The sequence below is a fragment of the Phocoena phocoena genome, chromosome 4, assembly GCF_963924675.1.
Source record: "Phocoena phocoena chromosome 4, mPhoPho1.1, whole genome shotgun sequence".
NCBI lineage: Eukaryota > Metazoa > Chordata > Mammalia > Artiodactyla > Phocoenidae > Phocoena > Phocoena phocoena.
In genome coordinates this window covers 97,429,425-97,455,589 of record NC_089222.1, presented here as the reverse complement: position 1 = coordinate 97,455,589, position 26,165 = coordinate 97,429,425, and the positions used below count along the sequence as shown (strand labels likewise).

Below are 26,165 nucleotides of genomic sequence, written 5' to 3'. Positions count from 1 at the left end.
TAATACTTTGGATCAAAAGATACTATACAATGATCAAAGTTTAACCTGAAGTGTTACTTACAGGTCTGGCTTTATAATTAACTTAGGAATCTGAAAACAGTATTCATTTTGTTCAAAATGAACAAAAGAGGTGATAAATAGTAAGAAAAAATTTAAATGAGAGGCTGAAAATAGTTTATAAGAACATAAATTGATATTTTATTATTAAATGGAAAACTATGATACAAATTTGTATATACAGTGTAATTACCAGGCAAAATTTTTACAACATTATGCAAAAGACAGTGGTGAAGGCTTACATCTTGACTTCCACTAATGTGGCTTTCTACAGACCTTTAAAAAACCAGATTAGCCCCAGACCAAACCCACATGAGTGTGTGTGTGTGTGTGTGTGTGTGTGCACACGCCCATGTCACAGCAAACTTAATAAATGCTTTTCTTTCTAGAGGTATTTGGCAGAGATACACAAGCCACATGTGTATTAGCAACCTCCTATAAAAATAAACACAGCATTTTAAAACTTACCATTAATTGTTCCAAGGTAATTTTAGACTTATATTGATAAAAGAATTGCAAAAAACAAATAAGCCTCTCACAGATCCCCCTAATATTAACATCTTTTTAAACCACAGTACAATTATTAAAACTAAGAAATTAATGTTGGTATCATACTACAAACTAAACTACAAACTTTATTCTGATTTTACTAGTTTTTCCGCTAACAAATTTCTTTTGTTTCAGGATCCTACAATTCCTCAATCTTTCCTTGTCTTTCATGACCTTGATATTTTTTAAGACTGTTGATCAGTTACTTTGTAACTGGGTTTGTCTGATTTTTCTCACAATTAGACTGAGGTTATACAATATTGAGAAGAACAACACAGAAATGATGTACTCTTCTCCGTGCAGGATGTGACAGGTACATTAGGTCAATATATCTTATTACTGGTAATGTTAACTTCAATCACTTGGGTTACGGTGATGTCTGCAATGTTTCTCCACTGTAAAGTTACTACAGTGGAGAAAAAAAAGTTACTTCTTTTTTGTAATTAATTAATATTTGGGGTGAGAGATTGATATTGTACACATATCCTGTTTTCCCTTAAGTTTTCATCCATTAAATTTAGCATCCCTCTGTGGACCTTACCTGCAACAATCATAACTATGATTTTTCTAGAGGTGGTTTTATATCTCTCTTGTTCCTTTTACATTTATTAATTGCAACACTTTTCTAAGAAAGAACTGTCCCTTACCCACCTTTTTTTATGTTTTCATTCATCCACTCAGTTATTTATTTGTATCAATATAGATTAATTGGTATCATATCTTATTTTTTCATAATAATCACAGGCTATCATTACTGATTTTGTTGATCTAACTGTTCCAGCTCTGGCACTGGGAGTTCCTTTAGGTTGGTTCCTGTGCTCTTTTGACAAAACATAGCATTCTGAAATCATGCTCATTTCAAAAAAAGAATTTTTATCGAACTGCCTCCCTCCCCCTCACTAATTATATTAATCATATGCTAACCTGAGATATTGATTTCATCTTCATTTCTTCAGCAGTAGCAACAGGGAAAGAACAAGTTGAAGCACAGTAATAATGAATAAAAGAGCTTTCTTTTGAAGAGAGGTTCTGAAATAAAGGAAGTGCTTGAACCCAAGACAGTGGATAAGAAAGCTCTAATTCTCCATTGGCTGTACTTATTTCTGTCATAATGTCTTGCAATTTCAATTCTTCTCTCTGTGAAATAGAACTGTGTAGCTCAAGGAAAATGAATTCAGTGGATTTTGCTATGAAAGAAAAAAGAAATCAGTTTTTATCAGTAGTGTTATTTTTCAAAGGGATTATAATTAAAATAATTATTAGTAACAATAAGGTTGGTATACAACTCAACAAACTATTTTGTATGTTAGTTAATAACCCAGGCAAATTAAATCCCAAAACAGGCCATTAGTAACCTATAACCAAAACTCACAATTTTTAGACTCCTACTACATTAGAATACAAACTCCACAATGGTATTGACTGCTGCATCTCCAGTACCTGGCATTTACTAGGTGCTCTTAAATGTTTGTTAATGAATGTATGAATAAGTAAATGAATGATGACTAAGCAATTGTTTTTCTCTAGCCCTCTTCATATATCAAATCTACCAATTAAAAAAATTTCCATTCAAACACTTCCTTCAAAATCATTTTCTCTCATCAAATGACATTCTCTCCTCCCATAATGATAAATGGCTTGTGCATTTTTCCAACTTCTCTGCTATTTAATCATGAATTTTCCCAATCAATTTGGAAGTAATGAGGACAACAAAATAAGTAATTTTAAAGACATAAAATTTAGTTCACTACTTAACATCTTTAATGTGCAAGGGAGTAGGAGGGGAAATGGCAGAGAGATTAAATAAGAAAGAAATTTACCAATTTGATTTACCCAATTCTAAACCAGACTCCTTTAGGAGTTGGAAACTAAACAAAGTTGGGAAATATCTCAAGATACTTATATATTGATAGATAAGTGTTATGGGAGCACCAGAAAAGTATTCAACCCAGTCTTAGAAAAATGATACATAAGTAAATAAACTGATTTATCTTTTTTAGAAACTATAGAAAATGTTGAAGATAAAGACTTCTGTATTTTATTTGACTTTGCCACTGATTAGTTCTGTCACAGTTCATTATGAAATAAGGGCAAGAAACTCTTAAGACAGGTAGCCAAGGATGTTAAGTGACTAAAAGATAAGGTAGTCCTTTTATTTTAGAAGATAATTTTAATTGGTTGAGTAAAATTAAAAGGAGAAATTAAATGAATAAAGTATCTTACATAATATCAGGGGATAAATTATTTTGAATTCAATGAACTTATTTCAATTCAATGAAATAATTACATTCTACTAAATTATTTTAGAGGAAAATTACTTTATTTATAGGACTTCTCAGATTATCCTAAAATTTAGAAATCTTTTTATACTCACATTGCTGGCTTAACATAGAGTTTTCTAATTGGGTCTGAATCTCTTGAAGATAATTTGAGGAGACCCAAAGAAAGAGGATAGCATGACTTCTTTTACTGTGATCATCATCTTTATTTTTCCATAACCCAAACCGCTTTAAATGTGTAGTATCCACTAGCAATGAAATCTCATGCAGGGACACTGTAATAAATAAAAGATAACAAGGTAATAAATTAATCTATTTAGGAATACACTCCATATGCACTGTATGACTCCTCTTTAACACAATGTATTTTTTAAAAAGAATTATATGCAAGGTTTTTCAAAAATATCATTTCCAGTACATTTCAGTAAACTTGGCTGAAATACCTAAACAGTATTATTACAGTAAAAAAGATCACATAAATTAGAAAGGGCGTAAAAAATTAAAAAAAAAAATTAGAAAGGGCCAAACAATTTTTAAATGATAATTAAATGTAGGAATTTAGCCTCTCACACTATATGATCTCGGACTATCTTATCAATGCAGAAAACTAAGCATAGTATAACTGAAAAAACTATATAATTCTATCTTGGTTAATACTATCAACCAAGACTGCAAATGCTATCATAAGCCACTTAACGCCTATTTTTCTTCTCCTCAAACATCTGCATTCCACTACACAGACCAGCCATTACCCAAAGATTCCCCAGAGTCATATGAGCTTCTGAAAGGTCTAGGATGCAATTTTTTTGGTGGCGCCTCCTGACTTCCTCTCTTCCAATCCTGTCATGTCCTATTCTAACCTACCTTCCCTCTTCTTTTACTCTCTATTTACTGGCTCCTTTCTCTTTTTCTTTGTTTTTGATTTGTATGCCTTTTTTAAATTGAAATATAGTTGACATATAATGTTAGTTTCACATTACTACATAATGATTTGATATTTGCATACATTATAAAATGATTACTATGGTAAGTCTAGTAACCATCTGTCTCCATACAAAGGTATTACAATATTACTGACCATACTCCTTATGTTGTATATTACATTCCCGTTGCTTATTTATTTTATAAGTGGAGGCTTATACCTCTTAATCCTTTCCACTTATTTCTCCCAACTCCCCACCACCCTCCTCTATGGCAACCAGCTGCTTTTTTTCTTTATCTTTGAGTCTGCTTCCCTTTTGTTTTTAGATTCTATATACAAGTGAGATCATACTGTATTTGTCTTTGTCTGACTTATTTCACTTAGCATAATACTCTCTAGATCCATCCATGTTGTCACAAATGTCAAGATTTCATTTTTATAATGGTTGAGTAATATTCCATTGTATATATATATATGTGTGTGTGTGTATATATATATATATATAAAAAACACATCTTCATCCATTCATCTATTAGAAGACATTTATGTTGTTTTCACACCTTGGCTATTGTGAACAATGCTGCAATGAACACTGGGGTTCATGTACTTTTTCAAATTACTGTTTTGTTTTCTTTGGGTAAATACCCTGAAGTGAAATTGCTGGATTGCATGGCAGTTCTATTTTTAATTTTTTGACCAACCTCCATACTATTTTCCATAGTGGCTGCATCAACTTACAATCCTAATGTGTGCCAGCAGTGGAAGAGGTTTCCCTTTTCCCACATCCTTTCTGGCACTTGTTATCTACTGTCTTTTTGATGATAGCCATTCTGACCAGTGTGAGGTGGTATCTCACTGACAATTGGCATTTCACTGACAATGAGTGATGCTGAGCATCTTTTCATGTGTCTATTGGTCATCTGTATGTCTCCTTTGGAAAAATGTCTGTTCAGATCCTCTGCCCATTTTTTAATAGGGTTGTTTGTTTTTTTGATGTTGAATTGTATGAGTTCTTTGTATATTTTGGGTATTAACCCCTTATCAGATATATGATTTGCAAATATTTTCTCCCATTTAGTAGGCTGTCTTTTCATTTTGTTAAAGGTTTCCTTTGTTGTGCAGAAGTTTTTTAGTTTGATGTAGTTCTACTTGTTTATTTTTGCTTTTGTTGCCTTTGCTTTTGCTGTCAGATGCAAAAAACTGCCAAGACCAATGTCAAGGAGCTTACCTCCTATGTTTTCTTCTAGAAGTTTTATGGTTTCCGGTCATACATTTAAGTCTTTAAACCATTTTGAGTTGATTTCTGTATATAGTAGAGGTAGAGGTCCAGTTTCATTCCTTTGCATGTGGCTGTCCAGCTTTCTCAACACCATTTATTGAAGAAACTATCCTTTCCCTATTGTATATTCTTGGCTCCTTTGTTGAAAATTAATTTACCATATATATGTGGGTTTATTTCTGGGCTCTCAGTTCTGTTCCATTGATCTCTGTGTGTGTTTTATGCCTATATCATACTCTTTTGATTACTATAGCTTTGTAATACAATTTGAAATCAGGATGTGTGGTGACTCCAGTTGTGTTCTCAGGACTGCTTTGGGTATTCGGGGTCTTTTGTTGTTCCATACAAATTTTAGGATTTTTTTTTTTTCTTTTCTGTGAATGACTCCATTAGATTCTGTGAAAGACTCCATTAGAACTTTGACAGGGATTACAGTGAATCTGTAGACCGCTCTGGGTAATATGGACATTTTAACAATATTCTTCCAGTCTATGAACACTGTAACTCCTCCATTCTGAAAACTGTCAATGAAACTGGCAGCAAAGACAGATTAAGTTAAAAGTAAAGAGTGAGAACCTTCAGAAAAACTTCTCAGCATTTCTTCCTCATGCAGCTCACAGCCCCAAATAGTTGATACTATTTCTGTGAAATCTAGATAGTTATTACTAATCCAAATGTTCCAAGTTCTTAGTATGAAAGTTAAATATTCTTTAGGAAGGCTGCTTTAAAAAGATTCCCTTAAAAAAGCCGGGGGCGGCTTCCCTGGTGGCGCAGTGGTTGAGAGTCTGCCTGCCGATGCAGGGGACACGGGTTCGTGCCCTGGTCTGGGAAGATCCCACATGCCGCAGAGCGGCTGGGCCCATGAGCCATGGACACTGAACCTGCGCATCCGGAGCCTGTGCTCCGCAACAGGAGAGGCCACAACAGTGAGAGGCCCGCGTACCGCAAAAAAAAAAGAAGAAAAAAGGGGGCATTTAACACCATCACAAGAAAAATTTACCTCATTAACAAATTTTCCCAAAATATTTAGTTTATTCTGTTACAGGGCTATGACAGACACTGAAAGTAGTAGTTGCCTATCATTTTTCCTACCTACTGTTAGGGATTTTAGTAACAGGACCCTAATTTTATGAGGAAGCAAGATACCACCTCTTAAAAACTCTATTTCCTAGCTTCCTTTGCAAATAGATGAGTGGTCATTTGACTACATTCTAGCTAAGAAAATATAAGCAGAAGGTTAGGTGGTATGCACACCCAAGAAGACTCCTTAAAAGGGAAAGAGATAGGTGGTATGTATTCTTTCTACCATTTTTCCTTTCCTCCTGCTCTCTACCTGGAACATTACAACATGATGGCTGGACTTCCCTGGTGGCACAGTGGTTAAGAATCCGCCTGCCAATTCAGGGAACATGGGTTCGGTCACTGGTCTGGGAAGATCCCACATGCCACGGAGCAACTAAGCCTGTGCGCCACAACTACTGAGCCTGCACTCTACAGCCCACAAGCTACAACTACTGAGCCTGCGTGCCACAACTACTGAAGCCCATGCGCCTACAGCCCGTGCTCCACAAAAAGAGAAGCCACCACAATGAGAAGTCCGCGCACTGCAATGAAGAGAAGCCCCCACTCGCTGCAACTAGAGAAAGCCTGCGCGCAGCAACGAAGATCCAACACAGCCAAAAATAAATAAATGAACAAATTTATTAAAAAAAAACAAACACGATGGCTGGAGTATGAGCAGCCATATGGACCATGAGACAAACTAAAGGATGAAAGTCATGTGCCAGGGATGACAGAGTAAGAAAATGAAAGGAGTCTGGGCCTCTGATGACCAAATAAACATCATATCAGCCCTGTTCAGTCTACCTCTGGAATTCTTAAATGTGAAGAAAAAATAAACTATTTTCTTTAAGCCACAGCCAAACATAATTAACAGCTAATATAAATATGAATAAATCAAATTTTTCCCACAGCTGCTGCAGAAAAATAAACACTTAGACCCGTAGATTTCCCCACCTACAAAAACCTTTCACATGCATGCCTTGTTTTATTTATTTATTTATTTATTTATTGGTTGCACTGGGTCTTAGTTGCAGTAGGCGGACTCCTTAGTTGCAGCTCCCCTGCTCCTTAGTTGCGGCATGTGGGCTCCTTAGTTGTGGCTCGCCGGCTCCTTAGCTGCAGCATGAGAACTCTTAGCTGCAGTATACATGTGGGATCTAGTTCTTTGGCCAGGGATCGAACCCCGGCCCCCTGTATTGGGAGCGTGGAGTCTTAATCACTGCGCCACCAGGGAAGTCCCTGCATGCCTTGTTTAAAAAAAAAATTTTTTTTTTATATGGGAATTTATTTAGCACAGACAGGATTTGAAGAAGCAGACTAATATTTTCCTCTTCCATTATAAAATCGTAAACCCATTACCACCGACAAGAGTATTTTTCCAAAATTTTTAATTAAAATCATCTTTTAAAGATCATTTGGAGCTGATTCACTTTGTTATAAAGCAGAAACTAACACACCTTGTAAAGCAATTATACTCCAATAAAGATGTCAAAAAAAATAATAATAATTTGGGAACTTCCCTGGCAGTCCAGTGGTTAAGACTCCACACTTCCAATGAAAGGGGCCTGGGTTAGATCCCTGGTCAGGGAACTAAGATTCCACATGCTGTGCAGTGTGGCAAAAAAAATATTTAAAAAAAATATATATATATACATATTTATATATATTCATTTGGGATAGAAAAGCTATAAAGAAAGCAACATTTGAAACAAAGCACAAAATATTAACAATGAAAACCTAAAGTATCATTTTTGATGTTTGTTTGTATCATAAGAATTTGAGAGGTAGCTCCATTACAAAGGTCTTTACCTATAGATTTTAGTTAGATGTAGTGGGACTACATCAAACTACAAAGCTTCTACAGGGCAAAGGAAATCATCAACAAAATTAAAAGGCAACCTACTGAATGAGAGAAAATATTTGCAAGTCACATATCTGATAAGGGGTTAAAATCCAAAATATATAATGAACTCATACAACTCAACAGCAAAAAAACCCCAAACAATCTGACTGAAAAAAAGGCAGAGACACTGAAAAGACATTTTTCCAAGGAAAACATACAGACGGCCAACAGGTACACAAAAAGGTGGTCAACATTGCTACTCGTCACAGAAATGGAAATCAAAACCACTATGATATACCACCTCACACCTATTAGAATGGCTATTAACAAAAGAAAAGAAATAATGAGTATTGGCAAGGATGTGGTAACAAGGAACTCTTGTGCACTTGCGCACTGTTGGTGGGAATGTAAACTGGTGCAGCCACTATGGAAAACAGAGTGTTCTCAAAAATATTTTTTTAATGATCCAGCAACTCCACTTCTGGATATTTATGCAAAGGAAAGGAAAACACTAATTAGAAAAAATATATATGCACTCCTATGTTAACTGCATTATTCACAATAGCCAAGATATGGAAAAAACCTAAGTGTCCATCAATGGATGAATGAATATGTGATAAATAATATGTGATATATATATAATGGAATACTGTTCTGACAAAAAAAAAAAAAAGGAACGAAATCTTGCCATTTGCAACAACATGCCTTGAGGGCATTATGCTAAGTAAGCGAAATAAGCCAGAAAAAGACAAATACCGTATGACATAACTTATACGTGGAATCTTTAAAAAAAAAAAAAAGCTCATAGATACAGAGATGGGATTGGTAGTTGCCAGAATCAGGGGGTGGAAGAAATGACAGAAGGGGATCAAAAGATATAAATTTCCAATTATAAAATAAATAAGCCATGAGAATATAATGTACAGCACATGGTGACTACTGTTAATAATACTGTATTGCATATTTAAGATCTATTGCATAGATCTTAAAAGTCCTCATCACACACAAAAAAATTTTTGTAGCTATGTATGGGGATGGATGTTAACTTGACTTATTGGGGGAATCATTTTGCAATATATACAAATATCGAATCATAATGTTGTACACCTGAAATTAATATAATATTGTACATAATTTATACCTCTATTGAAGAAAAAGAAATTGAGAGGTAGCTCTGTTACCCAGGTCTTTATCTACAGATTACAGCACTATTTTTATGAAGTTATTTCCTCTTGAATCACAGGCCTTGGTTTCTTTAAATAGCTAATATTATATTATTCCACAATAACTTATTAAAATTTCCTAATTAGGAATATCAGTATATTTATTTTTATATATTATATATGCCTTACATATTCTTACTACTTATAGTAGCTTCCTAATCATTAGATTCATTATTATAACATACAGTTGTGGATTCTGTACATGGGTATCTGGGGAGTCCAACTAAAGTTACTTCAATCTCATCTTCAGTCTTGAAACACAGGTTTCCTCTTCCCCAGTTCATTTCTGAAGTGCTATTTGTATATATTGTTTTTGTTCATCCTTCTCATATTTCATTCTCTAAAGAGACTATTCTCTGTTGCTTATTATTTGTTCTCTTAATGTTATTTATTCTGAAAGGTTTTTATTTGGAAAGAGAATGAGAAACTTGTTTGAGTCTCTACAAATTATAGGTCCATTTTCCAATCCACATTGCCTTACTCAGATAAGAAACAGTTCTGCCTGTTTAAATCTCTCTTAATCCCTACACAAAACCATTTTACATGTTCGTGTGCAACACTAAAAATTTTCCTTATACTTCTTTACTTACAGTGTCTATTTTCATCCATTTTTATATATCAAAAATCTTGCTATCAAAACTACTTTTGTTAATCCCAAGAAATTGCCATGAGTCCCTTCATATTACTTGAAGTCATTAAAACAACAGTATAAAAATAGTATATTTTAAGTGTTATAAAACACTTTAACTCATTTTGAAGCTGCTAAAAAAAGTGTTAAATTGAAACATATTATTAACCTTATTTTTACATAAATTCTACACTGGAAAAAATTATGAAAAACTAATTGCAGAAATATCTCAGAATTTTTGCTGACCAATTATTTTATACTCAAAATTACAGTGAAAAGAGGTCATAAGACAATGATAGCTTACCTTGAAATGGGATCTTAATATACTTTGTCGTGAACTAAAGGAAAAATAAAAAAGCAAAATACGAGTTACCACTCAAGATGTGTTACTATTCAAATTTTTCAATTTTTTTTCTTTTTTAAACCACAAGTACATAATCAAAGTCTATACTAAAAGTCTTAAGCCTTTTTCTCAATAAACCAAAAAGATGTTTCACTGTAAAGACTTAGTTTTATGGAAGTTTAAGAACCCTGTGCAAGTAATTTAATTCTCAATATGCTCATTTATAAAAACCAGTAAGACTTTCCTTAATATACTTTTCAAAAATGTTTCCTGAGGGCTTCCCTGGTGGTGCAGTGGTTGAGCGTCTGCCTGCCGATGCAGGGGACACGGGTTCGCGCCCCGGTCCAGGAAGATCCCACGTGCCGCAGAGCGGCTGGGCCCGTGAGCCATGGCCGCTGAGCCTGCGCGTCCGGAGCCTGTGCTCCGCAACGGGAGAGGCCGCAACAGTGAGAGGCCCGCGTATCGCAAAAAAAAAAAAAAAGTTTCCTGAATATTTTTTTAAAAATAAGACAAAGTCCAGAAGAAACGGCCAAAAGACCTCACAGGGTGTCACTGACTTTGGTAAATAAATCACAAAGCAGGATTTGATCCTTAGCTTTGCTGACATTCCCAGCATTCATTTTTCTTTGTTCCATGTTATAAATTCCCTTCTGACTAAGGATTCAGCAAGGTTCCTGCTCTTTCTGCTCCTTCTGTGACAAGATGCTAAATTTTCTCTAGGTATCTTTTGTATATATCTGACCTCGTTAAGTGTTGTTTTGTTTGTTTGTTTGTTTGTTTTGCAGTACGTGTGGCCTCTCCCGTAAACAAGACTGTTTCATTAGACTACAAGTTCCTTGAAAGTAGAGATCATATCTTACCATTTTTATATTCCCTGCCTTATCCATAACAGAGTGAAATATTAACAAAACTTCTAGGAAAATACCTGAATTATAATCTGACATAGTCAATTCAACTAATGTTTATAAGTGTCAGGTCTTGGCAGTTTCTTCTGGACAATTCAACTAATGTTTATAAGTGTTTTAGGTTTGAGCCATTTATGTAAAGTGTAAAGGGGAATAAAGGCACGACTCTTCATCACAAGATGCTTAAAGGCTAATGGAGAGGTTTAGGCAAGAATACAAACAAAAACACATAGAATAAATCCTACAACAGATGTACAAACAAAGTGCTGTAAGTACATAGTAAAAGGAGAAGTTAATTATGGCTAGGAAGGAGAAATTAGGAAAAGGTTTTCTGGAAGAGGAAGTATTTCAGATAAGCCTTAAAAGATTTTAACAGGCAGAAAAATAGTGAGAAAATATAGAGAACTGAGCAAAATCCAATATGGCTTTCATATGCAAAATGTGATGAGTTAAAACTGAAAAAAAGTGGAAAAATAGAATAGGAACTATTCCTGGAGATCCTTAAATAACAAGTTTGGGAATCTGGAGAACAATTTAAACCATCAAAATGAGATTTCTTCTTTTTGCTATTAACTATACCATAAAGAAAAATTTACTTTACCATCAAGTGAGTTTTAGAGCCCAAAGAATATCAATGTTACATATGATTTTTTTCATACATAATCCTCATTAGAGTAGTCAGATTACAGATATGATTTTAGGGCACTCCTCTATAGTTTCAAGATTTCACAAGTAAAGACATGTTTCAATATAGGTATAATGACATTAAAATTGTCCTATATAAAATTAATCTCAATTCTATTTTCATTTGCACTAAAAAAAGAGAAGACAATCTGAAAATGCCTTGTCCAAAAAGCAAAGCTAAAAAAAAAATTAAATATACTTACTGTAACACAACCTTTAGAAGCTCCTTTTACTTTACCAATATAAACAGAAGTAAATATAAAATCCAGTTGCAGATCCATCTCATTACTAGGTATAACACAGGAAATGTTTTCCATGACAGGATTATATTGACATAATTCAGATGAAGCCTAACAAGGAAAAAATTATAAAATGCATATAAACCTAAGTATTATATAAATGCTGATGATGATTTTCAAAGTCAAATACTTCTTTAAATCACTATTAATGAATCTATGAAGGATTTTACACTGTTCTTACTGTGAAGAAATAGTTATCTAGTCCTAAAAAGTATATGGTTGGACTTCCCTGGTGGTGCAGTGGTTAAGAATCTGCCTGCCAATGCAGGGGACACGGGTTCAAGCCCTGGTCCAGGAAGATCCCACATGCCGCAGAGCAACAAAGCCCATGTGCCACAACTACTGAGCCCACGTGCCACAACTACTGAAGCCTACTCGCCTAGAGCCAGGGCTCTGCAACAAGAGAAGCCACCGCAATGAGAAGCCTGCACACAGCAACGAAGAATAGCCCCCGCTCACCGCAACTAGAGAAAGCTGGCATGCAGCAATGAAGACCCAAAGCTGCCAAAATTTAATAAATTAAATAAATAAATTTTTTGTTAAGTATATGTTTACTTTGAGAAAATTACTCTAAAAAGCTGAATCCTAAATTAATTCCATAGGTCCAAGTTTCAGAAATACATTCTCCTCTGTATCAAAGCCATTTCAAAGTCAGTATTCTCTAATAGGCTTTATTCATTTTTAACTCAACAGAAATAAATTAAAATTTATATAATTAATTTAATTTTAAATAATTAAATTACTTTAATTTTATAAATTAAAATATATATAACTAAACAGTTTCAAATGAGTTTTTAAATACATCATCTCTCTTAATCACCACAACCACCCCATGGGGCAAGTTTTTTTTTCTTTTTGTATTTTATAAGTAGAGTTAATATATGTTTGGATTGGTTAAGTGACCTGCCCATGGTAATGCAGTTAGTAAGAAGCAAAACTAAGACAAATGCAGGTTTCTAACTCCAGGTCAAGGGTTATTACAAGCACATAAAATTGCTTCCATAAACCAAGACAATGCTCTCAACTTCTGCACTTTTACTGAGCAATGAAGGAATATAAGTGCCTAAGAACCGCCTGTTACATCAAATCTATATACTTTATTACATGCACTATGGCTGAGGATAGCCAACCAGCTGCCTAAAACCTCAAAAATCATACCACTTCTGCTCAATAAATTCACAACTCTGCTTTTAAATTACAATAGACTACCAGGCAGTATCAGCAGCAGCAATTTCCCACCGTCTCTTTGGAGCTTTACACTGCTTTCAGATGACTTTTTCCACTCCACATTTGCCTAGCTGTTACACATTATCCCTCTTTAATCTTAACATCACTAATAACCAAATAAATTACTACTAGAGCAATTATGCACGTGTACTCACTCTCCTCCTACCTCTAGAAAATGTGATTAATCCTCACCTGAAACATGCACATTACTCATCATTTTTAACCCAGCTCACAATGCCATTTACCTGCCTAATAGAATTTCTTTATCATTCTCAGCTTTTATTGCTTACTGAACTCTTCTTATCCCCTAAGTAAAAACGGGGAATCTAATCAACTACAGATGGTTCTAATCAGTCAAATAACTGCCTGTGTGTTTTAAGTGACAAAATGAGAAGATGAATTAGAAAGAATTCCTTATTGGGCCTCACATTTGGTAAAGACTAACTGCCTCTTAAAAACGGTCAATCTATGTTTCTCATAACTTCATTTAAAATTGGAAACAAGGGAGGGTGTGGAGGTTTATTCTGTCCTATAGATTTTGGTAGATCTCTACATTATTTGCTGCTTGGCTGTGATCATATGCTGTCAGTTCTACAAGAGATGTCATTTTCCTTTAACACAGTCATTTCATACTGTATTGTCAATTTATATACTGCCAAGGGAACTGTAATTCATTTAGAATTTTAAACTCATTGTCAACACTGTTTTAATTACAAAACAACTGAGCCATCAAGTAGGCTATTGGCCCAACTGGGCAACAATTGTTACATTTTAACAAAAATTCAGAACACAATTCCTGAGGTAATCTCTCTATGGAGTACCAAATGCAACAGAAACACCCGTGAGGTACTTCCCTGGTGGTCCAGTGGTAAAGAATCCACCTTACAATGCAGGGGACTCAGGTTCGACCCCTGGTCAGGGAACTGAGATCCCACATGCCGCAGGGCAACTAAGTCCGCACGCCACAACTACTGAGCTCACGAGCCTCAACTAGAGAGCCCATGTGCCGCAAACTACAGAACCCACGTGCCCTGTACCCTACGCACAATTAGAGAAGAGAAAACCCGCACACCACAACTAGAGAAGCCCACGCGCTGCAATGAAAGATCTCGCATGCCTTAATGAAGATGACGCAAATAAGACCCAACGCAGCCAAAAATAAAATAATAATTTTTTTAAAAAAAGAAAGAAACACCCGTGAAACACTAATCAGCCCATCAGACTGTTTTCATGGAACTGACCAAATTCTTCACCACACTCTATAGAATAACAGCCTCTGACATTATTCAAAAACAACCAACAGGGCTTCCCTGGTGGTGCAGTGGTTGAGAGTCTGCCTGCCGATGCAGGGGACACAGGTTCGTGCCCCAGTCCGGGAAGATCCCACATGCCATGGAGCAGCTGGGCCCATGAGCCATGGCCGCTGAGCCTGCGCATCCGGAGCCTGTGCTCCGCAATGGTAGAGGCCACAACAGTGAGAGGCCCGCGTACCGCCAAAAAAAAAAAAAAAACAGAAGTTAACCATAATTCTGCACTGGTGGTCTACCGATAATCATTTCTTTAAAATAGGAAAATCAGAGCTGATAATATGAATGAATACTGACAATAAATAACTTGAACCTTACTTTAGAGCTATATGTATGTCAAAAACACCACTGGCTGACATTAAACCAACAGAGACTTCCACTTACTATTTTCTATAAGAGAAAGAGACAAAGTACTTACCAAACTGATAGCTTGTGACACTGTTCTAAACGCTTTCATATGTTGTTTCACTTAATACTCAAAAAATAATCTTGTGAATTAGGTGTTATTATCCTCATTTAGCATATAAGGAAACTCAGGTTTAAGGAAGTTAAGGGACTTGCCCAAATGACAGAGCCAGGAGTTGAACACAGATCTGTGTATCTCCAGAAGTCAGGTTCTTTCCTCTATCATGCTGCCTTAATAGCATGTGAGGGAAAGGAATAATTCCAAGTCACCATTGTACTGTAAGACCAGACAAATACTGGAAACTGTTTAATTCTAGAAAATGTTTTGATGGAAGTACTTAAATGTCCAATGCGAACCATAAGAAAAGAATAAATATTCAAGTCAGAATATTTAGACTTAAAAAATAAAAATGGCCAGAAGAAAAATGGTATTAAGCCTTTCACTTCAAATTAAAACAATTACATACTTTCCTCAAACTAATATGAAAGTTGTCTCAAAATTCAAACTAAGGGGGCTTCCGTGGTGGCGCAGTGGTTGAGGGTCCGCCTGCCGATGCAGGGGACATGGGTTTGTGCCCCGGTCCGGGAGGATCCCACGTGCCGTGGAGCAGCTGGGCCCGTGAGCCATGGCTGCTGAGCCTGCGCGTCCAGAGCCTCTGCTCCGCAACGGGAGAGGCCACACAGTGAGAGGCCCGCGTACCGCAAAAAAAAATTCAAACTAAGAAAATTCATAATTTTTATATAATATTCTGCTTGACGGAAACAAAAAGTAGTCATTAGCCAATAGTGTATATTTCACTGTTAATCTGTGAGAAGACAGAAATAAATTACCCGTACAGATTCACATGTAATCAGTGGTAGTTCTGACATTGCTGGCTCAGAAGTACTCTCACTTTCATTAGAGATGGCATGATCTTGCTTAGGTTGTAATTTAAGAATTTCTGAACTTTTATGTTCAACGGGTCCTTCTTCATCACTGGAAACAACAACTAAAAAGGTAAAATGTATTTTTTAAATGTGTCACAATAATCATACATAAAAAGAGAACTTTGTAATTCGTGCAATATATCTTTCATAATCCCACTGAACTGAATCATCTAACTTTATTCAATTTAGAAACTGGCCTATCATTCATAATCTAATTTACACTAGTCACATACAATGTTTCCACGTCAGCACTATTATTTGGCAGTTACCTGCAACCTTAACTTCTAGAGGACGAAGATATTTACAAATGGATAGAGTCATGAGGAGAACTTAGGACCAAATTCTAGTTCTAATCATGTTATTACACCATCATTCTAAATTGTACTTTAAATCCTGTTACGTTAGTTGCTTTTAGGAGGGGGAAATGGATGGCTAGGGAAAGATGTGGGAGACCAGTCACTGGATATCCTTTAGAACCTTTTTTGTACCATGTGACTGCATCAAATACTGGAAAATTAAAAAATTAATGACAATAATTAAACAGCACTTAAATGCTCTGTACTTCAGTTTAATCAACCAAAATGATAATAATAATGGTCCTTACAGAAACTTATAAAAAACTACTGATGAGATTACAGTACACTAATCTAAAAAAAATTACTTCTGCTTCCAAGTACTCCATTCCTTACCTAAATCAATATTACAAAATAAATGAAGTCCCAAAACCCCAAGTCTTATTTTTCTGAAGTTAATATATTCCACAGTGATGTAATAAATAACTTATTGCCTAGCAAAATTTGTTTGAGAGGAGAAAGAAAAGAAATAAGTAGAGGAGAGAAAATTATTATCCTCATGTTACTTACTTGGTTCAGCAGAGATAAATGATTGGTTCCCTTCACTATGTTCACTTAAAACAGGTTTTTCTACTGTGTTCAATTCATTCTCATCCTTCTCGACCACAGGACAATTCCCCACAGTATCAGTAGAAATAGAGCTCTCAAAAGTTTTAGTGGTTGAACATTCAGAGGTGATTTGGGGAGCAGCACGCAAAGCCAACTCCTGACTACAAAGTGAGGATAGTTTAGTAAAATCACTTTCTATGGGTTCAAGCATAATTTCTTCAAGCAGTTTTGGGTCCTCCTGATAGTTTTCACTTGACTTTTCCAACTCAGTGGATACTGTTGGGTCATTTTCTTGTTCTTTCTGAACATAAATAAATGCATACAAAAATTAGCATTTTTCAAATTTGGCTAACATAAAGAGTTTTTTTAAGTTTAAATTCCTAAAGAAGAGTATAGAAGTAAAAACATTATATCATTTCTATAACTATAGGGGTAGAAAACTACTCAATTATACTACATTACTCTTGCCAGTGTCTCTCAAATATATAGTTTGGTCTGTCCAATCAGATGCCTAAACATTTTTCAAAAGGATGCGAAGGAGAAACTCCCATATTTACAAGTGGTTCAGAGGTCTTCCACAGTCTTGTCAACTTTAAATGAGAGGAATTTTTTTTACAGTTTTATTTTGCAAAAGAGGCCATTTGACATCATATGACTTTAGTAACAAAAAAGCAAAAAAATTAAAAACTTAAGAGGATAACAATATGAAAAATTATGAAAATCAATCACTGCCTTCACATCTCTATTACTGTATAAATATAAATCATGTTTATAATTATAACTCAAAGGCACAGCAAAGTCCTGAAATGCCTTGTGAATCAAAGGACTCAAAAAGCTGTCTCCTCATACTTTTATTGTTAACTGCATACTAAGTCTTTGAAAATAGGTAATGTATGCATTAACGTATGTATGGTAATTCTCTACAACAAATTCCCTAAACTCTGGAAAAAGAGATGTCTATAGAAATTGGAAGTAAATTACTACTGATAAAATAAGTCAGGTAATAATTTCACAGAGCAAGTGAAAAAGCAATTGACTGGACAGTATGAATAGTATTTGGTTATAATAAGGGGGGGAAAAAAGCAAACAGGTCTGAAAGATATCCATCAAACTACTAACTAAGGGCTGGTTATCGGAGGAGAAATACTTTTAACTGTTTTACTTGTTCATAGTACAGTCAGCCCTCTGTATGCGCAGGTTCCACCAACCGCAGGTTCCACCAACTGCAAATGGTACATATTTCCAGAAAAATAATTCCAGAAATTTACAGAATAAATCCACCAACTGCAAATGGTACATATTTCCAGAAAAATAATTCCAGAAATTTACAGAAAATTACTGAATTTGCCATGCAGAGACAACTATTTACATAGCATTTACATTGTATTTATAGCCATTTACATATAATTTACATTGTATTAGTTATTATAAGTAATCTAGAGATGATTTAAAATATACAGGAAGATGTTATACCATTTTATATAAGGTATTTAAGCATCTATGGATTTTGGTATGTGCAGGGTCCCGGAACCAATACTATGTAGATACTGAGTGATGCCTGTATCTGAAATTTGTTCCCATAACTGTATTATTGCAAAAAAAAGTTGTATTTAAAGTATTTTTTAAAAAATAAACAGAATGAAAAAAACAGGCAAAGAAAAGAAAGAAATATGATGATAAAAGCAGAAAGCCAGGAGAACATTATTTGGCCACAGTCAATTCATTTTTATCATAGCACAAATTATTTCATATGACATCTAAATACCTCTACTTACTGTCTGTTCTGCTGACTTATACAAAGAAGTAGGATTAAGAGAACCAGGTAAATTACTTCTAAGCCTTTGTTTTCTCTTCCTGGAAATCAGAGTGGATTCCATTTTTGAATCAGAATTTGTATTATCCTTGTTTCTGCTCCCCTCTTCAAGATGATCACAACCTCTACTTCCCCTATTGAGGTCTTAAAAAAACAGAAGAGACATAAATATGGCCAAAAAGTAAAGAAAGAATCTCATTTAGAAGAGCTCAAATAAAATCATCAAAATGACTATACTACTTTCAAAGCTAGTTTTTTCATAGTCCACTACTAAATTCTCATACTAACATGGATGAATATAAAGACATATCCCATTTTAAACTGCATACACAAAGCAAATGTTCATTGTACAAAAAGTGTAAGATATGGGAAATATATTAAAAGGTAGTATTCTTTAGTAACCAAAGCAAAGCAACCAAACCATGTTTTTCCTTTTCCCATAACTGCATTTTACTCTGATACAAAAAAAAAAGTCTTAATAAAATTTTGAAAGTTAGTCTCTTAAAAAGTTTTTTAAATTCACTGATTTTGGAAATTACAACTAATTTAGCAATTAGTTGTCCTTTTTAAATGTAAGTTTTATATATACATATTTTTTAAATGAAAAGGGACAATAATTGAAAGAGTAGAGTACTGATCACTGCTCTTTTAAAAGGAACAAAAATATCTTTCCTCAGCAGGTGACTGTGATAAATAATTATTCATAAGGCTAACAATTTCCTTCACACTTTCTTTTTTAAAAAAAAATCAAGACCCTATAATTTTAAACCTCCAATAAATTTATTACCTACAGAAAAGGAAGTACTCCCTTTTTTAAGTCAAAAAAGCATTATTTTGAAACCCATATCAAGTATTAACAAACCTGCTTAGTATTTCAGTTATCAAATATATGTGCTGTAAAAAAATACCTTCCAAAAGGTTCTACCTAACTAACTGAGGGTTATCCTAACTAACTGCAGGTTATCCTGAATTATTTTGCTCTCTGAATCTACACCATACAAGTACCAACTCAGAGTTCACACAAAGCAAGTCCCAAAGCAGCTTGCTTGAATTCATAACAAAGTCTATGTAACACTGAATGGCCTGACCTCTCCATTCACTCAAAGTTCTTCAACACTATACACCTTCTCTTCAAACTATTCTTGCTCTTACTCTAGCTTTATAAACATCTAAAGACTAACATTCATAATTTCTCTTTGTCTTTGTTTAAAAGGCAGGCATGGGTACAGGACTGAGGGCAAAAACTCCAAGACAGTCTTCCAATTTCCAAAGACAACATTCTTAACTCCCTCCCCCCAGGAAAATAAACTACCCCCAACTTATCAACACAGTATTTTGAAAAGCACAATAAATTTTATTTGTAATTCTGTAAACTGTAAAGGCAGTCAAAGACAATTTCTACTTATTAATACCATATCAAGTTATAACTTCTAAACATAAATGCTACAGAAAAAACTGAAGAGGGATTACCTCAAGATGGCAAAGTAGAAGGACACGAGTACATCCCCTTTTTATGAAAACACCAAAATCACAACTAACTGCTGAACAACCAGGGACAAAAAAACGCTGGAACCTACCAAAAACAGAATACCCTACATCCAAAGACAAAGAGGAGGCCACAGCAAGATGGTAGGAGGGATGCAACAGGAATAAACTCAAATCCTATAACCGCCAAGTGGGAGACAGAAAAGTGGAAAAGTTATACCACAGAAGTTATCCCACAGGAGTGAAAGTTCCGAGCCCCACATCAGGCTTCCCAGCCTGGGGGTCCAACAACAGAAGGAGAAGTCCCCAGAGAATCTAGCTTTAAAGGCTAGTGGGGTTTGATCAAAGGATGTCCACAGGACTGGGAGAAACAGAAACTCCACTCTTGGAGAGCACACACAAAGTCTCGTGCACACCAGGACCCAGGGGAAAAAAGGAGTGACGCCGTAAGAGACTGGGCCAGACCTCCCTGCTATTACTGAAGGGTCTCCTGTGGAGGCGGATGGTGGCTGGGGAAAAGGACACAGGAACCAGCAGTTCTGGGAAGTATCCACTGGCGGAAGCCCACCCGGAGGCCGCCATTAGCCCTACTAAACAGCTTGTAGGCTCCAGTACTGGATCACCTCAGGCCAAACAACCAAAAGGGTGAGAACCCAGCCCCACCCATCATCAGACAAGTGCATTAAAGTTTTACTGAGGGCTAGGGGGAAGGTGGCAGAAGAATAAGACACGGAGATCACCTTCCTCCCCACAGATATATCAGAAATACATGTACACGTGGAACAACTCCTACAGAACACCTACTGAGGGCTGGCAGGAGACCTCAGAACTCCCAAAAGGCAAGAAACTCCCCATGTACCTGGGTAGGGCAAAAGAAAAAAAAATAAACAGAGACAAAAGAATAGGGACGGGACTTGCACAAGTGGGAAGGAGCTGTGAAGGAAGAAAAGTTTCCACACACTAGGAAGCCCCTTCGCGGATGGAGGCTGAGGGTGGAAGAGGGGGGAAACTTCGGACCCACGGAGCAGAGCACAGCAACAGGGATGCGTAGGGCAAAGCGGAGAGATTCCTGCACAGAGGATCGGTGCTGACAGGGACTCACCAGCCTGAGAGCCTTGTCTGTTCACCCGCCGGGGCGGGGCGGGGTGGGGAGCTGAGGCTCGGTCTTCTGTGATCGCAGGGAGAGGACTGGCAGCTTGAACACAGCCTGCAGGGGGTTAGTGCACCACTGCTAGCTGGGAGGGAGTTGGGGAAAAGTCTGGACCTGCCGAAGAGGCAAGAGACTTTTTCTTCCCTCTTTGTTTCCCGGTGCGTGAGGAGAAGGGACTAAGAGCGCTGCTTGAAGGAGCTCCAGAGACGGGCGCGAGCCGCAGCTAACAGCGCGGACCCCAGAGACGGGCATGAGACGCTAAGGCTGCGGCTGCCGCCACCAAGAGGCCTGTGTGTGAGCACAGGTCACTCTCCACACCTCCCCTCCCGGGAGGCTGTGCAGCCCGCCACTGCCAGGGTCCTGGGATCCAGAGATAACTTCCCCGGGAGAACGCACAGCGCATCTAAGGTTGGTTCAACATCACGCCAGCCTCTGCCGCTACAGGCTCGCCCCGCATCCGTGACCCTCCCTCCCCCCAGCCTGAGTGAGCCACAGCCCCCGAATCAGCTGCCCTTTTAACCCCATCCTGCCTGAGCGAAGAACAGACGCCCTCCGGCGACGTACACGCATAGGCGGGCCAAATCCAAAGTTGAGCCCCGGGAGCTATGCAAACAAAGAAGAGAAACGGAAATGTCTCGCAGCAGCCTTAGGAGCAGTGGATTAAATCTCCACAATCAACTTGATGTACCCTGCATCTGTGGAATACATAAATAGAAAATGAATCATCCCGAATTGAGGAGGTGGACTTTGAGAGCAAGATTTATTATTTTTTCCCCTATTGCTCTTTTTGTGACCGTGTGGATGAAAGGCTCTTGGTGCTCCAGCCAGGACTCAGTGCTGTCCCTCTGCGGTGGGAGAGGGAACTTCAGGACACTGGTCCACAAGAGACCTCCCAGCTCCACATAATATCAAACGGTGAAAATCTCCCAGAGATCTCCATCTCGACACCAGCACCCAGCTTCACTCAACGACCAGCAAGCTACAGTGCTGGACACCCTATGCCAAACAACTAGCAAGACAGGAACACAACCACACCCATTAGCAGCGACGCTGCCTAAAATCATGGTAAGTCCACAGACACCCCAAAACACACCACAAGACGTGGACCTGCCCACCAGAAAGACAAGATCCAGCCTCATCCACCAGAACACAGGCGCTAGTCCCCTCCACCAGGAAGCCTACACAACCCACTGAACCAACGTTAGCCACTGGGGACAGACACCAAAAACAATGGGAGCTACAAACCTGCAGCCTACAAAAAGGAGACCCCAAACACAGTAAGATAAGCAATATGAGAAGACAGAAAAACACACAGCAGATGAAGGAGCCAGATAAAAATACACCAGACCTAACAATGAAGAGGAAATAGGCTGTCTACCTGAAAAATAATTCAGAATAATGATAGTAAAGATGATCCAAAATCTTGGAAATAGAGAAAATACAAGAAACATTTAACAAGGACATAGAAGAACTAAAGATGAAACAAGCAATGATGAACAACACAATAAATGAAATTAAAAATACTCTAGATGGGATCAATAGCAGAATAACTGAGACAGAAGAACGGATAAGTGACCTGGAAGACAAAATAGTGGAAATAACTACTGCAGAGCAGAATAAAGAAAAAAGAATCAAAAGAACTGAGGACAGTCTCAGAGACCTCTGGAACAACATTAAACGCACCAACATTCGAATTATAGGGGTCCCAGAAGAAGAAGAGAAAAAGAAAGGGACTGAGAAAATATTTTAAGAGATTATAGTTAAAAACTTCCCTAATATGGGAAAGGAAATAATTAATCAACTCCAAGAAGCACAGAGAGTCCCATACAGGATACATCCAAGGAGAAACACACCAAGACATATATTAATCAAACTGTCAAAAATTAAATAAAAGAAAACACATTAAAAGCAGCAAGGGAAAAATAACAAATAACACACAAGGGAATCCCCATAAGGTTAACGGCTGATCTCTCAGCAGAAAATCTGCAAGCCAGAAGGGAGAGGCAGGACATATTGAAAGTGATGAAGGAGAAAAACCTACAACCAAGATTACTCTACCCAGCAAGGATCTCATTCAGTTTTGATGGAGAAATTAAAACCTTTACAGACAAGCAAAAGCTGAGAGAGTTCAGCACCACCAAACCAGCTTTACAACAAATGCTAAAGGAACTTCTCTAGGCAAGGAACACAAGAGAAGGAAAAGACCTACAATAGCAAACCCAAAACAATTGAGAGAATGGGAATACAAACATATATATCGATAATTACCTTAAATGTAAGTGGATTAAATGCTCGCACCAAAACACACAGACTGGCTGAATGGATACAAAAACAAGACCCATATATATGCTGTCTACAAGAGACCCACTTCAGACCTAGGGATACATACAGACTGAAAGTGAGGGGATGGAAAAAGATATTCCATGCAAATGGGAATCAACAGAAAGCTGGAGTAGCAATTCTCATATCAGACAAAATCGACTTTAAAATAAAGACTATTACAAGAGACAAAGAAGGACACTACATAATGATCAAGGGATCGATCCAAGAAGAAGATATAGCAATTGTAAATATTTATACACCCAACATAGGAGCACCTCAATACATAAGGCAAATACCAACAGCCATAAAAGGGGAAATCGATAGTAACAGATTCATAGTAGAGGACTTTAACACCCCACTTTCACCAATGGACGGATCATCCAAAATGAAATAAAATAAGGAAACACAAGCTTTAAATGATACATTAAACAACATGGAATTAATTGATATTTATAGGATATTCCATCCAAAAACAACAGAATACACATTTTTCTCAAGTGCTCATGGAACATTCTCCAGGATAAATCATATCTTGGGTCACAAATCAAGCCTTGGTAAATTTAAGAAAACTGAAATGTATCAAGTATCTTTTCCGACCACAACGCGATAAGACTAGATTTCAATTACAGGAAAAGACCTGTAAAAAATACAAACACATGGAGGCTAAACAATACACTACTTAATGACACAGTGATCACTGAAGAAAGCAAAGAGTAAATCAAAAAAAACCTAGAAACAAATGACAATGAAGACAAACCGAACTAAAACCTATGTGAGGCAGCAAAAGCAGTTCTAAGAGGGAAGTTTATAGCAAGACAATCCTACCTTAAGAAACAGGAAACATCTCGAATAAACAACCGCACCTTGCACCTAAAGCAATGAGAGAAAGAAGAACAAAACAAACCCCAAAGTTAGCAGAAGGAAAGAAATCATAAAGATCAAATCAGAAATAAATGAAAAAGAAATGAAGAAAATGATAGCAAACTAAAAGCTGGTTCTTTGAGAGATAAACAAAATTGATAAACCATTAACCAGACTCATCAAGGAAAAAAGGGAGAAGACTCAAATCAATAGAATTAGAAATGAAAACTGAAAAGTAACAACTGACACTGCAGAAACACAAAAGATCATGAGAGATTACTACAAGCAACTCTATGCAAATAAAATGGACAACCTGGAAGAAATGGACACATTCTTAGAAATGCATAACCTGCCAAGACTGAATCAGAAAGAAATAGAAAATATGAACAGACCAATCACAAGCACTGAAACTGAAACTGTGATAAAAATCTTCCAACAAACAAAAGCCCAGGACCAGATGGCTTCACAGGCGAATTCTATCAAACATTTAGAGAAGAGCTAACACCTATCCTTCTCAAACTCTTCCAAAATATAACAAAAGGAGGAACACTCCCAAACTCATTCTACGAGGCCACCATCACCCTGATACCAAACCAGAAAACGATGTCACAAAGAAAGAAAACTACAGGCCAATATCACTGATGAACATAGATGCAAAAATCCTCAACAAAATATTAGCAAACAGAACCCAACAGCACATTAAAAGGATCATACACCATGATCAAGTGGGGTTTATTCCAGGAATGCAAGGATTCTTCAATATACGCAAATCAATCAACATGATACACCATATTAACAAAGTGAAGGAGAAAAACCACATGATCATCTCAACAGATGCAGAGAAAGCTTTCGACAAAATTCAACACCCATTTATGATAAAAACCCTCCAGAAAGTAGGCATAGAAGGAACTTTCCTCAACATAATAAAGGCCATATATGACAAACACACAGCCAACATCGTCCTCAATGGTGAAAACCTGAAACCACTTCCACTAAGATCAGGAACAAGACAAGGTTGCCCACTCTCACCACTCTTATTCAACATAGTTTTGGAAGTTTTAGCCACAGCAGTCAGAGAAGAAAAGGAAATAAAAGGAATCCAAATCAGGAAAGAAGAAGTAAAGCTGTCACTGTTTGCAGATGACATGATACTATACATAGAGAATCCTAAAGATGCTACCAAAAAACTACTAGAGCTAATCAATGAATTTGGTAAAGTAGCAGGATACAAAAGTAATGCACAGAAATCTCTGGCATTCCTATACACTAATGATGAAAAACCTGAAAGTGAAATTAAGAAAACAATCCCGTTTACCACTGCAAGAAAAATAATAAAATTTCTGGGAATAAACCTACCTAAGGAGACAAAAGACCTGTATGCAGAAAATTATAAGATACTGATGAAAGAAACTAAAGATAATACAAACAGATGGAGAGATACACCATGTTCTTGGATTCGAAGAATCAATATTGTGAAAATGACTCTACTACCCAAGCAATCTACAGATTCAATGCAATCCCTATGAAACTACCACTGGCATTTTTCTCAGAACTAGAACAAAAAATTTCACAATTTGTATGGAAACACAAAAGACCCCGAATAGCCAAAGCAATCTTGAGAATGAGAAATGGAGCTGGAGGAATCAGGCTCCTTGACTTCAGACTATACTACAAAGCTACAGTAATCAAGACA

The 26,165-nt window shown here is 36.6% G+C and overlaps 1 protein-coding gene across 4 annotated transcripts in view; it reads right to left on the bottom strand.

The window, feature by feature from the left end:
* Positions 1–26,165, bottom strand: part of SENP7 (SUMO specific peptidase 7) — a 159,648-nt gene that overhangs the window by 18,764 nt on the left and 114,719 nt on the right. For all 4 annotated transcript variants that reach the window (XM_065876082.1, XM_065876084.1, XM_065876085.1 and 1 more), the window contains 7 exons: positions 18,617–18,798; positions 16,803–17,142; positions 15,844–16,001; positions 11,978–12,124; positions 10,147–10,180; positions 2,981–3,160; positions 1,531–1,793 (listed from right to left, as the gene is read on the bottom strand). In XM_065876082.1, the coding sequence (XP_065732154.1) occupies positions 1,531–1,793; positions 2,981–3,160; positions 10,147–10,180; positions 11,978–12,124; positions 15,844–16,001; positions 16,803–17,142; positions 18,617–18,798 (1,304 nt within the window). The remainder of the gene's footprint in view (positions 1–1,530; positions 1,794–2,980; positions 3,161–10,146; positions 10,181–11,977; positions 12,125–15,843; positions 16,002–16,802; positions 17,143–18,616; positions 18,799–26,165) is intronic.